The sequence below is a fragment of the Balaenoptera acutorostrata genome, chromosome 4, assembly GCF_949987535.1.
Source record: "Balaenoptera acutorostrata chromosome 4, mBalAcu1.1, whole genome shotgun sequence".
Lineage (NCBI taxonomy): Eukaryota > Metazoa > Chordata > Mammalia > Artiodactyla > Balaenopteridae > Balaenoptera > Balaenoptera acutorostrata.
The window spans coordinates 80,442,161-80,456,578 of record NC_080067.1 but is presented as its reverse complement, the minus strand read 5'-3'; the positions used below and the strand labels follow the sequence as shown (position 1 = coordinate 80,456,578).

Here is a 14,418-nt window from a genome sequence, read left to right as displayed (position 1 = left end):
AAATAAAAAAAAAACAAAAAAAAAAACCACCCACTAATTTGGAGGTAAAGAAGGAAAAGCAGGTGTACGGAAGAACGTAAAGCATTTATTTTTGGACATCTCCTTCTGTGTCGCCTGTCTCCTCCTCTCTGCCCACACTTGTCTGTACAGATCTCAGGAAGCAGGTTAATGGGCTTCAAATACAGGGAGACCTGGGTGTGATGTCCAGCTGTGCAAGGTATCAGCTCTGAGCATAGTATCGGCATCATCTCTGTGACCTCACTGGGACTCAGGGTTTTCATTGGTAAAATAGAAAATGCTAATATCTATTATATTACATGCAATAATATATGTAAAGCACCTAGAATATGGAAGACTAAAAAATTCTGAGTTCTTTCTCTCGGAATTTCTCATGCCCCGAAGCCTCCCTTTGAGAGTCTCTCCCTGTGTCTCTGTGCCTACAGATCTGAGGGAGCAAAGAAAAGCTGTGCTCCTAAAGCACATCTTCTTTCTCTCCATTCCCTCCTGCCTGGTTTGGGAGATTCACCTTCCAGAGACAAAACACACTGAGTCCTTGCCAGGCAGTTTGTCAAAACACATCTCCACTTCCCTTGAAAGGAGAAACTGGTTTCATTCATGTTGGCTTATTTTTGAGTAAAATGAAATTAATATTTGATTATTAGCCATGGCTCCCAGCTCTAACATACAGGAGTACATAGAAATTTCTGTTTAAAATTAACTATCTATACCAGAGTAGAATTACAAATTCAACTGATATCTGACCATAACTTTTAAAAGTAAATACCAAAAAAATTCGCAAGGATTTTAAACCCAGCTATAAAATGAACTAAGGACTTGAAAGAGGGTGGTGATAACTGAGTAGTCACCCAAATTAGGAGGCCCCATGTGATTCCCAAGCACGCACCTTCTCTACTCGGCCTGGGCTGATTACTGGGCTCAGGGATGAGTTGCCCTCCGCAGGCTCCCCCAGGCCGAGCCCCTTCACTTCTGGAACTCGCCATGTTCCCATGGGGCCCCTGCCCCTCCCAGGAGGCAGTAGGCCATCCGTCAGAGCCTTCAGGAGGGAAGGAAGCAGGAGACCTGCGGCCCAAGAGGAAGCTCTCTTGGAGGGTTTGCTTGGTGGCCTTCTTGGTCTTCCCCTTCTCATTCTCTGGGATCCCGTGGCTCTCTCCTCCCCCGGGCTGGCTACTCTCAAGCTTCCTGGTTAGCTGGAGGAGCTGATCCATGTCCTTGGTGAATTCTAGCAGAGTGCCCTCAGAGAGGTTCCAGGCAACGCCCTCCGAGCCACAGCTGGGAGCCTTCTCCAGGAGCAGGTGCTCAGAGCAGTGGGGAGCTCCCAGGCCCTCCCCGGGCACCGACTCAGGCACCTGTGGGAGGCTGCAGGCGCCCATGGACAGGGAGAAGTAAGAGTAGTCCACCGCGATGTATGTCAGCATGAAGTTGATGGTGACGATGGGGGCCAGGACGTTTACCTGACCCACAAGGACAAAGGCCATGGTCACCAAGCTGGTCAGGCAGATGGCAGCTACCGGCGTTTTACTTGGCCCTTTCTGCAGAAACAAAAATAACATGCAAGACCATGAAATTTCAGAAGAAAATCACAGTATATGATAGAAACAACTCATCATGACTCAGCCACTTCTCCCATGTGACTCTTGGTGTGTTAATAACTGGTCATCTACAAACTTGGGATAATGACAGCCGACCCATGGGGTTATTGTGAGATCCGAGCTAATGCACATAAAACGCTTGACGCGGCCCTGGCACACAGTGGGCACCCAACACATCCAACAGGCATTAACCGTATTAGTAACTATTAATATGGGACAATACTATAGAACATGGATTGCACAAATATTTCTCCTTTTGTCTTTCACTGGGTTTAACACCAGCCTTGGAAATCAAAGAAGTGCAAAATTGATTCTTCCCATGCTTTAATGGAGAAAATGACCTTAAGGGGAGTGGCAGCAGAATCATTGGTGGCTGAGGTGGGGGAGTTCTGATACTAAACATGCACATGCATGTTCTCATACACACACATTTATGCGCATCTGTTATTAATGGAGGGGAGTATGGTGACTTTCAGAAGGACAGGAGTGGAGAAAATGCATTAACTCCATATAACCTGTCACTCCACAGGAGCTATTCCTTACAGTCACCGACACAGTTCTTGGGCCAGAAGCAATAGTCGCTTCTCAGTCCTTATCTTCTTTGGCCTAAGGATTACATTTGACCCAGCTGCTCACTCCCTGGCCTCCTCGCTTCTCTTGGTTCGCCTCCTTGTCATTGACTGCTCCTTAGTCTCTGTCGCTGGCCACTCCACATCTCTGAAATCTGCATTTAGAGCAATCCCCAGCTCCAACCTCAGTCTATGTTCCCTTCTCTTCTCTGTCTATGTTCCCCCTCTAGGATTTCAATCAGGCTCGTGGCTTTAAATACTAGCTTAATGCTCTCAGCTCCCAAATTTGAATCTCCAGCCTGAAATGTTCCCCTGAAATCCAGACTTAAATATTCAACTATCTGCTCAACATTTCCGGGTGATGTCTAATAGGATCTCAAACCTAATATTTCCAAAACCAAACTGTTGATCCTCCAATGTCCTGCCTGTCAAATCTACTCCTCTGCATTTTCTCCACCTCAGAAAATGGCCACTCCATCCTTCTAGTTGCTCAGTCAAGCAAAATTCTTGATGCCTCTTCTCACTCACTCATTCTCCTCCAGTAAATACTGTCAGTCTTACACTCAGGATAGACACAGGATCTAACCACTGCTCCCATCTCCTTTATACCAGCACTCTGTGATGGAAGGGGCAGGCACGTCAGCCACTTTCAGATCTGACCTGTGAACCTCCCAGGTATGTTCCTCCAAGCGCGTTCCCCTTACTGAGGGTTGGAACAGAGTGCAATCTTCAAAGTCACAAGATGAAGATAGTGAAGTCATCATGGCCTGAGTCTCTGAGGATCAGAGGCCCTGTTGACCTGAAACACCTTCCCTAGAACCTCAGAGTAAAATTTTTTCTAGAAAAATGAGTAAAAATACATTTTATTGTTTCTGAAAATTACATTTTGGGGTATATTTGCTACAGCTATTTAGCATACTCTAACAATAAAACTACCAAGGATAAAGTAAATCCTCATAAACTAACAAAAATTTAAAAGGAGGGTCTTAGGTAAGCGGAAGGAGGTCTTAGGTAAACTGTTAGGAAATGCAAGTGGTCCAGGAAAGGACTTTGACAAGGGTGGGTTGGAAAGTGATAAAATAGTCACACATGAACTTCTGTTACCAAAAGACACCATAAAGAAAAGTCAAGTCACAGAATGGGAAAAGATATTTGTGACACATGTAACTGACAAAGGGTAATCCAGAATATACAAAGAATCCCTACAAAATAACTAGAAGACAGACAACCCACCAAAAAAAATGTGCAAAAGAATGTCTATTAAACATATGAAAGATGCCCAACCTCATTAGTAATCAGGGAAATGCAAATTAAAACTACAGTGAGATACCATTAAACACCCACCAGATTGGCAAAAATTAAAACATCTAATAATCTCAAGTATTGGCAAGAACACAGAGGAATGGGAACACTCACTCACTGCTGATATGAGTGTAAATTAACACAACTACTTTGGAAAAAGAGTTTGGTGTTATCTAGTAAGTGAAGATATACACACCTTACAATTGAGCAATTCCACTAATGGGCGGGTACAGGGTCTGGAAGAACTCCATACGTGAACCAGTCTCCTACAAGAATGTTTGCTGCACTGACTGTTACAGTCCCAAACTGGGACATATCATGACAGCAAGATGAGTAAATAAACTGCAGCAAATGAGGAAATGTTATATAGAGATGATAATAAACAAGCCACTGTTATAAGCAAAAACACGGATAAATCACATACACATAATGATGCATGAAAGAAGCATGCCACATTTATATAAAGTTTAAAAAACTGGCAACACTGAACTAGGATGTAATCCAGAGTTGGCAAACCAGGGCCCCTGGGCCAGATCTGGCCACCATCTGTTTATGTATGCCCATGAGCTAAAGATGGTTTTACATTTTTAAAGAGTTAGGAAAAAAATCAAAGAAGAGTAATATTTTGTGACACCTGAAAATTACATGAAATTCTCATTTCAGTGTCCACAAATAAAGTTTTATTGGAAGACAGCCACACTTACCCCGTTAGGTATTGTCTGTGGCAACTTTTGAGCTACAACAGCAGAGTTGAGTAGTTGTGACAGAGACCATAGGGCCTGCAAAGCCTAAAATATTTACTATTTGGCCCTTTTCAGAAAAAGTTTCCGGAGTAAAACCACAGAGAAATCAAGGAAATTATCACAGGAGTATGGATAGTAGCTTCCACAGTGAGAGGGACGGGGCTCCGACCAGAGAGGGTACGTAGAGGGTGGCATCAGGGGCTGGCAGTGTTCTTGGGTGGAGGTTACACGATGTTCACTTCATAGTCATTGTTTAAGCTGTTCATATTGGTTTTATGCCCTTTTCTGTACGCTGAATATACCTCAAAAAATTTTTAAAGTTTCCTCTCTCCCCCATTAAAAGAAAAAATGTACTAGTAAAATTTAATCATATGTAAAGAAGCTTTGACAAAAAATATTCCTCCAAAAGGCATGTGACAACTAGAGAATATATTTGTAACACATATAACAAAGAAACAGCATCTGTCAATTCAAAAGAAAAAGATGAACAATCACAGAAAAAAAAAATATGCAAATGACTCTTAGGGGAAAAGGTGTTCAACACCTTTCCTAATAAGGGTAATGCAGATCACAAGTATCTTAAGATGCCATGTCTCACCGCACAACTGGCAAAAATTCATATCTGACACTGAGCCGTAGACGGGCTCATCTGACACTGTGGTGCTCAGGCACGAGCGCAAATGGCGAGCCACACGCCCTGTGTCCAGATACGCACAATTATAAACCAAGCTCATAACCATTAAATCAAGTATGTTCTATCTTCCTTCCTCGGCAAATATACCTTCAGGACGATGGGGAAGGCCAGGTTCAAGTTTAGAGTTCTTGCACTCCCTGGAGCTCCTCACTGCAGGATCCAGCTCACAGCCCACCCCCAACTCTTGTCTTCCTAGACCACACTGCAGGGTGGGCTCACACCCACATGTGGATTCTCAGCCCACACCCTAGCCCTAAAATGGACAGGTTCAGGGAAGATGCCCTGGCAGACCCTGCATTTACGCTAGGGGACATCTGGGAAGGAAATTCCAGGGTGTAGGATACCTGGACCATGGTCTAGAAGGTGGGTATGGGATCTAGAAGGGCAGGTCCCCTTGACCTCATGAATTTCTTAAGAGACCAGAACAGAGTCCTATAAGGCAGGGTCTTTTGGCCTGAATCTAACAGTCATGATGGCTATTGGGAAACAGTAACTCTCACACATTGCTGGTAGAAGTACAAAATGATACAAATTCCATGGAAGGTGTTTTGGCAATATCTATTAATGTTAAAAATGCATTTACCCTTTGATCAGCAAACCCACCTATGAAAATTTATCCTATATCTAATTGCACATGTACAAAATTGTACACATACACACACACACACACACACACACACAAGAGTATCCTTTGTAGCACTGTTTACTGGAAGCCATACTATCTATAGGGAACTGGTTAATAAACTATGGCATATACACATGATGGAAAAAGAATGAGAAAGTTCTCTCTATATTTATGTGAAAAGATAGATTTCCAAGCTATATTATATGAAGAAAAGCAAGGTATAGAACAATGTATATAGAACACAATCTTTTTTTTTTAAACGTATTGGAGTATAATTGCTTTACAGTGGTATGTTAGTTTCTGCTGTATAACAAAGTGAATCAGCTAAACGTATACATATATCCCCATATCTCCTCCCTCTTGCATCTCCCTTCCACCCTCCCTATCCCACCCCTCTAGGTGGTCACAAAGCACGGAGCTGATCTCCCTGTGCTATGCAGCTGCTTCCCACTAGCTACATTTTACATTTGGTAGTGTATATATGTCAATACCACTCTCTCACTTCATCCCAGCTTACCCTTCCCCCTCCCCGTGTCCTCAAGTCCATTCTCTACGTCTGCGTCTTTATTCCTGTCCTGCCCCTAGGTTCTTCAGAACCATTTTTTTTTTAAGATGCCATATATATGTGTTAGCATACGGTATTTGTCTTTCTCTTTCTGACTTACTTCACTCTGTATGACAAGACTCTAGGTCCATCCACCTCACTACAAATAACTCAATTTTATTTCTCTTTATGGCTGAGTAATATTCCATTGTATATATGTGCCACATCTTCTTTATCCATTCATCTGTCGATGGACACCTAGGTTGCTTCCATGTCCTGGCTATTGTAAATAGTGCTGCAATGAAAATTGTGGTACATGACTCTTTTTGAATTATGGTTTTCTCAGGGTATATGCACATAAGTGGGATTGCTGGGTCATATGGTAGTTCTATTTTTTGTTTCTTAAGGAACCTCCATACTGTTCTCCATAGTGGCTGTATCAATTTACATTCCCACCAACCGTGCAAGAGGGTAGAACACCATCTTTGTAAAAATAGAAGAGAGAAGGATTCCTAAAAAACTAATAAAACCAGCTACTGGTAAGGCATGGGTGCAGATGAAGAAAGAGTAGGAAGACTCATGACAGGAGCAAAAATTCTCAGGGTGCCTTTTATATCATTTTTAGTTTTGAACCCTGTACACATATTATCTAATAAAAAATAAATGAAATTAAAATAAAATAAAAGGCATATACCACATGGAAGGTTAATAGAGATGGCAGTCATTTGTCCTACCCGCCCACGCTGACTGGCGGATAAGAAGTGGAAGAAGGTAAAGGGAGGAATTAAAGGTGACTTGTAACTATGTGGCCCCAAACAAGAGGGGGGATGGGCATGGGAAGGGGGTGGGGAGGACCCCTGTGGTGCGCCAACAACACAGAAATCAACTACAGCTTGCAAACACACGATTGGGAAGTGGGGTTCTGTTTCTTTCTCCTGTCACCCCTTCGGTTTTAGGAACGTCTCATTTGATTGTTCCATGACTCAACCAAGTTGTATTAGGGTTTGGGCCGTGATGACTAACAGAGAGCCCAGAGACCAGAGGTGTGAGAAGTCATCCTAAAGCAACCGCAAAGGGAAGCTGAACCTCCAGGATACAGTTAGAACTGCAAGGACCAGCTCCCCTCCTCACCAAGAGATTCTTCCCTCTAGGCTAACCTTGGAGGATCCAGAATTTATTTTTATTAAAGGTTGTGGCACTCCCTCTCCCTGCTGTGCAGGGTCCACAGTGCTACGGTGACGGTTAGCTAACCCAGCGCTAAAGGGCCCTGGGTGGTTGTGACACTGACAGACACTTTGTCCATTGGCCCCAGACTAAAGCAGCCAGAGGACAGGGGTGCATTCTTGTTTCTCCCCACCGGAAGCGGACCAGCGGCTCTTATCAGAAAGACTTAAGCAATTTATTGGCCGACGATCAGGTTAGTGGCAAAATGTACATTTCTCAAAGAAAAGGTCACTCACCCCTTGCCCCAGACAGGCCAGCGCAGGAATCACTTTCTCCTGGGCAATGCACTGCAGGATCCGGGGTGCTCCGTACAGGCCTCCCATACAGGAGGCCAGGGACGAGATGTATAAGCCCAAAAGGAACAGGAAGCCCACCAGGGACACCTATATGAGGAAGCAGTTTCATTATCCAGTGTCAGACCTGCTTACGTACCTTTCTCTCCCCTGGCACCCGCCCACCCACACCCCATCTGACCATACATCCTCTAGATTCAACATCCCGGATATATTTCCAATACCCCAGCCCCATCCCACTTCCTTGGCGCTGCTACCATTTGAGTTTGACCCACCATCACTTCTTGTATGGACTACACAGAGGTTCTGAAACTTGAGTGTGCGTCAGATTCATCCGGAGTGCTTGTTAAAACACAGATTTCTGGACCTTACCTCAGAGTTTCTGATTCAGTAGGTCTGGGGTAGGGCCCCAAATCTGGATTTCTAACAAGTGCCCAGGTGATGCTGATGTAGATGGTCTGGGGACGATCCTTTGAGAACCACCACCACCACCAATGCTAAGTGGCTACGCTCTGTCCCCAAGCCTCTGCCAGTGTGACCTAAATGCACATCTGATCATAATGCCCCTGCCATAAAAACACCAATGGCTCTCCACCCCCCCGACACACCTGGTTCTTCCTGGTCTGTGACTCTTCCAGCCCCACACCCTGCACACTCAGAGTCTATCAGCATGATTTCTCTGCCTGCTGGAACCCTCTGTCCACACTCCTAATCTACTCATTGTCTGTCTCTTAAACTCCCAACTGTGCTTCAAGACTCAGCACCAATCTCCGCTCCTCCATGAGGCCACCCGCAGCCCGTTACCAGGCATGCCTGGCGCGCCTCAGGGCTCCGCTGCACCTCGGCGTGAGGTTGGGGAGCCCCGGGCACGCCATCGCTTCCACTGGCCTCCTTTCTGCAGGGCTCCTGTCTGGTTCATCCTGGTCCACTTGGTGCCAACACAGAAATATAAATGCTGAGCAAGAGAATGAGATCCAGGACCCACATGGCCCAGAAGGCACCGACAACAGATAGAATAAGAGAGGGCAGAGTTGTTCTGCTTGGGGTCGCCTCGCACAGATCAGTGCTGCTGGCCATGCAGCTGTGTCCCACACTGTCTGTCATGAACCTCTCTCTCCCTCCTGAGCTGGACCTCATCTGTACCCACAGGGAAGTCTCTCTCTTTTCTTGAGTATTTGAGGTACCTTCTCCTTTCTACTTTACTTTAGGCAAATGCCCCGAACTGTGTACTCTAAGTGCTTAATTGTCCAACTATCACAGTTGGGTTAGATTTCATTTTCAGTTTTGTTACTTACACCCTTCTCCATGAAGACTCTCCTCACCTCAGTTTTTACTTCCTTGCTTTAGCAATGCACTGGGTCAGTGGCATCAAGCTATATTGAACACTGGCTAGACCTCTTTCCTGGCCCATAAATTATCACCAGAAACCTGCATCAGCCAGGATTCTTGACTGGAAATATTTTTTTCTAACAAAAATTTTGTAAACTGTATTTTAATTAATTTTTCTTTTTTGGCTGAGTCGGGTCTTAGTTGCGGCACACGGGATCTGTTGTTGCAGCACACAGGCTTCTCTCTAGCTGTGGCATGCAGGTTTTCTCTCCCTAGTTGTGGCATGTGGGCTCCAGGGTGTGTGGGCTCTGTAGTTTGCGGAGCGTGAGCTCAGTAGTTGTGGCACGCAGGCTTAGTTGCCCCGCGGCATGTGGGATCTTAGTTCCCCGACCAGGAATCGAACCCACGTCCCCTGCATCGGAAGGCGGATTCTTTACCCCTGGACCACCAGAGGAGTCCCTGGAAATATTTTTTTAAGAATATATTTGTAGGATACTAGAGGGTCACAGGATCGATCATCAGGAGACTGAAAGATCAGGCTTGGGTAAAGGCAAGACCCAAGGCTGGAGGCACATTCAGACTCCTGAACAGGGGCAGTCTGACCAAGCTGCGACCAGCACCTGCTGCCCTAAAGATGAATTCTCACCATCCCTTTAGCTTTGCCTCATTCATTACATTTGGAGCATCTGATGGGTCCAGCCTCAGTCACATGCCCTACCAGGGCCACAGAGGGACAGGCAAGTGAGAGTCTGGTCATTTGGACTCCTACAATATTAAATGGGGCTCACTCCCTTCAAGATCTCACACAGGGGGAATAACCCCCAAATGGTCAGGGAGGACAGAAGTTTGATGGACAAGACTAAGGTCCACTATAGAGCCTACATTTTCCTTAATTCAGTGTGGATGACTTCTCCCTAAATGCATGACCTCATCTTCATCCCCAATGAATCTCTCCTCTTTTCTTCAATGTCATGGGTATCTTATGACTATCCCACTCACACCCTTCTTACCACTTTACTACTAGAAGAAATTAACGTCATCTAACGTTTCCCTCACTTTATTTGTATGCTCCAATGGCATGTTATTTCCTACCCTGTGGTACAGTTAATTACGCTCACAGCCCATCTTGCCAGCATGCCATAAACTCCTGAGTCTCATGCATCTTGGCCCCTCCCTGCCACACCTAACTGAGTCTGGCACACAGGGTTCAGCAAATGCCCGCTGAAGTCATAAAGCTTCACGACTTCACTGTGACTCGTGCCCTGGATGTCTTATAAAATTGTCAAATAATCTGGTCCCAGTATCAATCCCTGATCCATCCTGAGATACAATCATTCATCTGTAACCTTTGTTTCTGTCTTCTCTGTCTGTTGACTTTTTTTTTTTTTTAATGGACTCTGTGATGAAATTTTATCAAAAGCTTTTTTTTGAAAATCTGACCTAGTAGTTCTACACTCTGGCTATACACGAGTCACCCCCAGAAATTCTGCTTTAATTAGTATATGGGACACAGACATGGTTGATTTTTCAAAAGGCCTCCAGTGATTCTAATGTGCAGTGAGGGTGAAAGCCACTGGGCATGGTACACTGTCTTCACTGCATCCTCCCCTCAGAGAATTCTCCAGCACAGGCAGGCGTGGTATTTCCTTGCAGAAATTTTACTGCTTCTTATCCAAAAGGTTATATACATTTGAGTTTAAAAAAAAATTCTTGGGACTTCCCTGGTGGTACAGTGGTTAGGAATCCGCTTGCCAATGCAGGGGACACGGGCTCGAGCCCTGGCCCGGGAAGATCCCACATGCCGTGGAGCAACTAAGCCTGTGCACCACAACTACCGAGCTTGCGCTCTAGAGCCCGCGAGCCACAACAACTGAGCCCGTGTGCCACAACTACTGAAGCCCGCGTGCCTAGAGACCGTGCTCCGCAACAAGAGAAGCCACCGCAATAAGAAGCCTGCACACTGCAACAAAGAGTAGCCCCCGCTCACAACTAGAGAAAGCCCACACGTAGCAACAAACACTCAACGCAGCCAAAAATAAATAAATAATTTTTTTAAAAAAATTCTTTTTCAGGGACTTCCCTGGTGGTCCACAGTGATTAAGACTCAGTCTTGCAATGCAGGGGACACCGGTTCAACCCCTGGTCGGGGGAACTAAGATCCCACATGCTACAGGGCAACTAAGCCTGCACGCCACAACCAGAGAGCCCACGTGCCGCAACTACAGAGCCCACACACTCTGGAGCCTGCATGACACAACCAGAGTCTGCGTGCTGCAACTGATAAGCCCACGTGCTCTGGAGCCTGCGTGCCACAACTAAGACCCGACACAGACAAAAAAGTAATAATAATAAAAACAAATAAATAAATAAATATGTAAAAATAATTCTTTTTCATTTATAGCCTGCCCATTTGCAGTGGACATGAGTGGGAAGAAGACCACCCAGGCTGGCATCCTTCAGTGATGGAACTGACCAGAGGAAGTCTCTGGCAACATGAGATTGTGATATGGTGACCTCCATCCTGGCCAGCCTCCCCAGGATCCCTGCAGAGCCCTGGGGCTGAGGGCCAGAGGGACAACTGTCCAGGTGTCAATTGTGGACTTATGTCCAGTTTGTCAATTGTGTTTAGAATGGCCTGCTCACTTGCCACTCTTTTATATAAAACTGTTATTCAGTCAATTTTCTGAAAAATAAATGAAATGTTGGTCCTCGTGGTTGGATATATTATAGCAACTCCATTCTCTCTCTCTCTCTCTCCCACCTGAGTCCTGCCCCTTCCTTTCTCTCATCCATCCACCCATGTAGGGAGCATTTCCTGAGGACCGCGTAGATACCTGGCATAGGGCAAGGTTTTACAGGTACAACAGTAAACTCCACAGCTTTGCTCCCAGCCGCGTAGAATGTAATCATTTTCTCTATTTATATGCGGCTGTAAACTTGTTACCTGTGCCAGTGGAGGTGGAAGTAAGAATCTATTTGAGCAGATGTGTGTCAACAGTTCTTCAGGAAAAAGTAAAATGTGCCCTTCTGTCATCCACCGGTGTGAGTCACCACAAAAAGCTGTCTTTCTAAAATATTATCTGGGGTGTGAACTACCCTAATTTCTCTTTTCGTAACTACTGATGAAAATCATTAATTCGTCTCTCTGCTCTTGGTATTTGATCCCAGCTCCCATTAAAGCTCCAGTCATTGAGAGAGCCCACCAACCTACTGGCTGCTCTCTTCTCTTGAAGGACTGAATTTAAAGTCATTTCCAAGGTACTCACTCTGCCTCACCTAATTCCTGTGGCCCCTTGACATTACTGAGGAGTACATCCTGACACCTGTACGATCCCAAATGTACGACTATGGCGATGCCTCAGCAGTTCCCTCTTTCTGGAGACATGAGTTTTCTAATACTGTCCTCATTCCAGGAGTTGACCAATGTCACAACTTTCAGGCAAGTTTTCTCTCTCACTTGATAGACACTTTCCAGAAGGAAACAAAGTTGGCTTCACTTCCTGAGAGGCAGAGCTGTGTCCATGATGGAGAGCAGAGGACAGGCAGGCGGGGCTGGGCGGCGGATGCTGGGCTGGGCTCAACCCCCCCAGCCACGAGCCCTGCCTCACCCCGACTTCCCAGGCATAGCTTGTGAACGTGGGAAGCAGTGACTGTCTAATCCAAGGGTGATGAGAGTTTTCCCCGCAGGATACCCCATGTTTCACAAACATGCTTTGAGCATACTGTTCCTACTTAGTCTGTTCTTATTTTGCTAGTTAGCAAGCCTCAGGGCTCCTAAAATACTTGGTCTTTTTGATGTGTAATAAACATTTTTTCTTGGGCTGCATACAAGTTTATTCTGAAAAAATTATTCAATCTATTTAATTTTACCCCTACTAATACCTGCTCTTTATACAACTCCTTTTTCTATAACCGAATAACATTGGAATTGACGCTTTCGGGGCTTTTCCTATTCAGTTAAACATGTGGATTCATAGGAAAAAATGTCCCCACCCCAAAATGTGTCCTATCTGTAAGGGAATCCCCACAAGGAGTGTGTAGGGAGTCAAAATGTAATAAGCACCTACTATGCACCAGGTATTGTGCTTTACACAGACTACCTCAGAGCCACCTTGACGTACTCAGGGTTTTTTAGAAAGTGTAACATTAGTGAGACTGACACCCAACATCCAGGAAAAAGTTCCTCTGGGGTAGGGATATAAAGTGAAAAGAAACTTCTGAGAGAAACCATGGGCTGGGAAGCCAAATAATTAGAAATAGATCAGAGAAGCTGCAGGAAACCCAGCAAGAAACAGATGAACTGACCAGCTGCAGGTCAGTGGAAAGGAATCCAGGGCAGCCAGCGGCCACTGAAGATAATTGTTCTGGCAGAAAAAGCTCGCGAGAAAGAGAGGGACGTGCTCAGAGGAGCTTCATGAGAAGGAACGCCAAGGGGCAGGATGCTGGAGGAGGTCCGTGCCCAGCCCTCGGGGCACACAGACCAGTCGGAAGAGGCCTTGCTTCCTCGGGCCCAGGAGAGCTCAGAGAGGGGCCAGCTCAGAACCCAGGCCACAGCTGAGACGTGAGGGAGAGGTGAGCAGCTTATTAAAACCACATCAGGGTGGCAGGTTGTGTCAAGGGACCGCGTGAGGAGGCCACACCTGTACCTGCCAGCCTCTCGTGCTGCACCCTCCCATCCTCCAGGTGCCCTGAGTACAACTGTCTGTGGCCCAACTTACTGCCCAAGTATAGTCCCTGCTACTGCAGCCTGGTCAGTCCCAAGGAGGGATGCTGAAGGGCAAGAAAGGAGAAAAGCCGGGTTTCATGGCTTTGGGGGGGAAATCCCACATGGTCCCCTTTGTAGGGGGACCACAGGGGGCAGCGCATCAGGGCGCTGCTGTTGTGGAGCTGCCCTGGCTGGTTCCGTCTCTTCCCTCACTTGCTGCGCTGGCCCCTGCTTGCTACTGACAATCAAGAACACTATCTTTTCTTTCTTTCATAGGTTTTACAACAGCCTGTTCCGGGAAACAGTCTCCTGTCCTCTCCAAAAACCAACTGTCCACCTCTCACCCGGTATGCGCATAGTGACATTCCCACACGCATTTGCCAGGCATGGTTTGGCAGGTGTCCCCAACCCCAGAAGGGCTTGCCTGCCTAGCTGTTTTAGTGCCTGGGACAGGTGGCATTTCAAACAAACTCCACCCCCTCCCTGACCCCATTCACGAGTCTATTATTAGTGGTGGAATCTCCACCCACGAAGTCTCCCCTGCGCTGTCCGTGGAGACGTTCTTACTCGCTTGCCGTTGTGGCCTTCCTCGGACACAGGCTGCCCATGCTCCCACACACCCGCTCTTAGCTTCCCTGCAAAGCAGGGGAAGGAGCGGAGAAAGGAGACCCCGCCCAGGGATCACTGGCCTCCCTCCATCCAGATTAGAGTCTCTGGTGGTTAAGGGGCCTCCGTGGGGGAATCCACGAGGAAGAACCGGCTCGTGAAGGGGCAGAGCTA

The 14,418-nt window shown here is 46.2% G+C and overlaps 1 protein-coding gene across 3 annotated transcripts in view; it reads right to left on the bottom strand.

Moving 5' to 3' along the window:
* Positions 1 to 14,418, bottom strand: part of SLC12A8 (solute carrier family 12 member 8) — a 143,196-nt gene that overhangs the window by 23,461 nt on the left and 105,317 nt on the right. For all 3 annotated transcript variants that reach the window (XM_007182778.3, XM_007182781.3, XM_057545957.1), the window contains 2 exons: positions 7,548 to 7,694; positions 905 to 1,550 (listed from right to left, as the gene is read on the bottom strand). In XM_007182778.3, the coding sequence (XP_007182840.1) occupies positions 905 to 1,550; positions 7,548 to 7,694 (793 nt within the window). The remainder of the gene's footprint in view (positions 1 to 904; positions 1,551 to 7,547; positions 7,695 to 14,418) is intronic.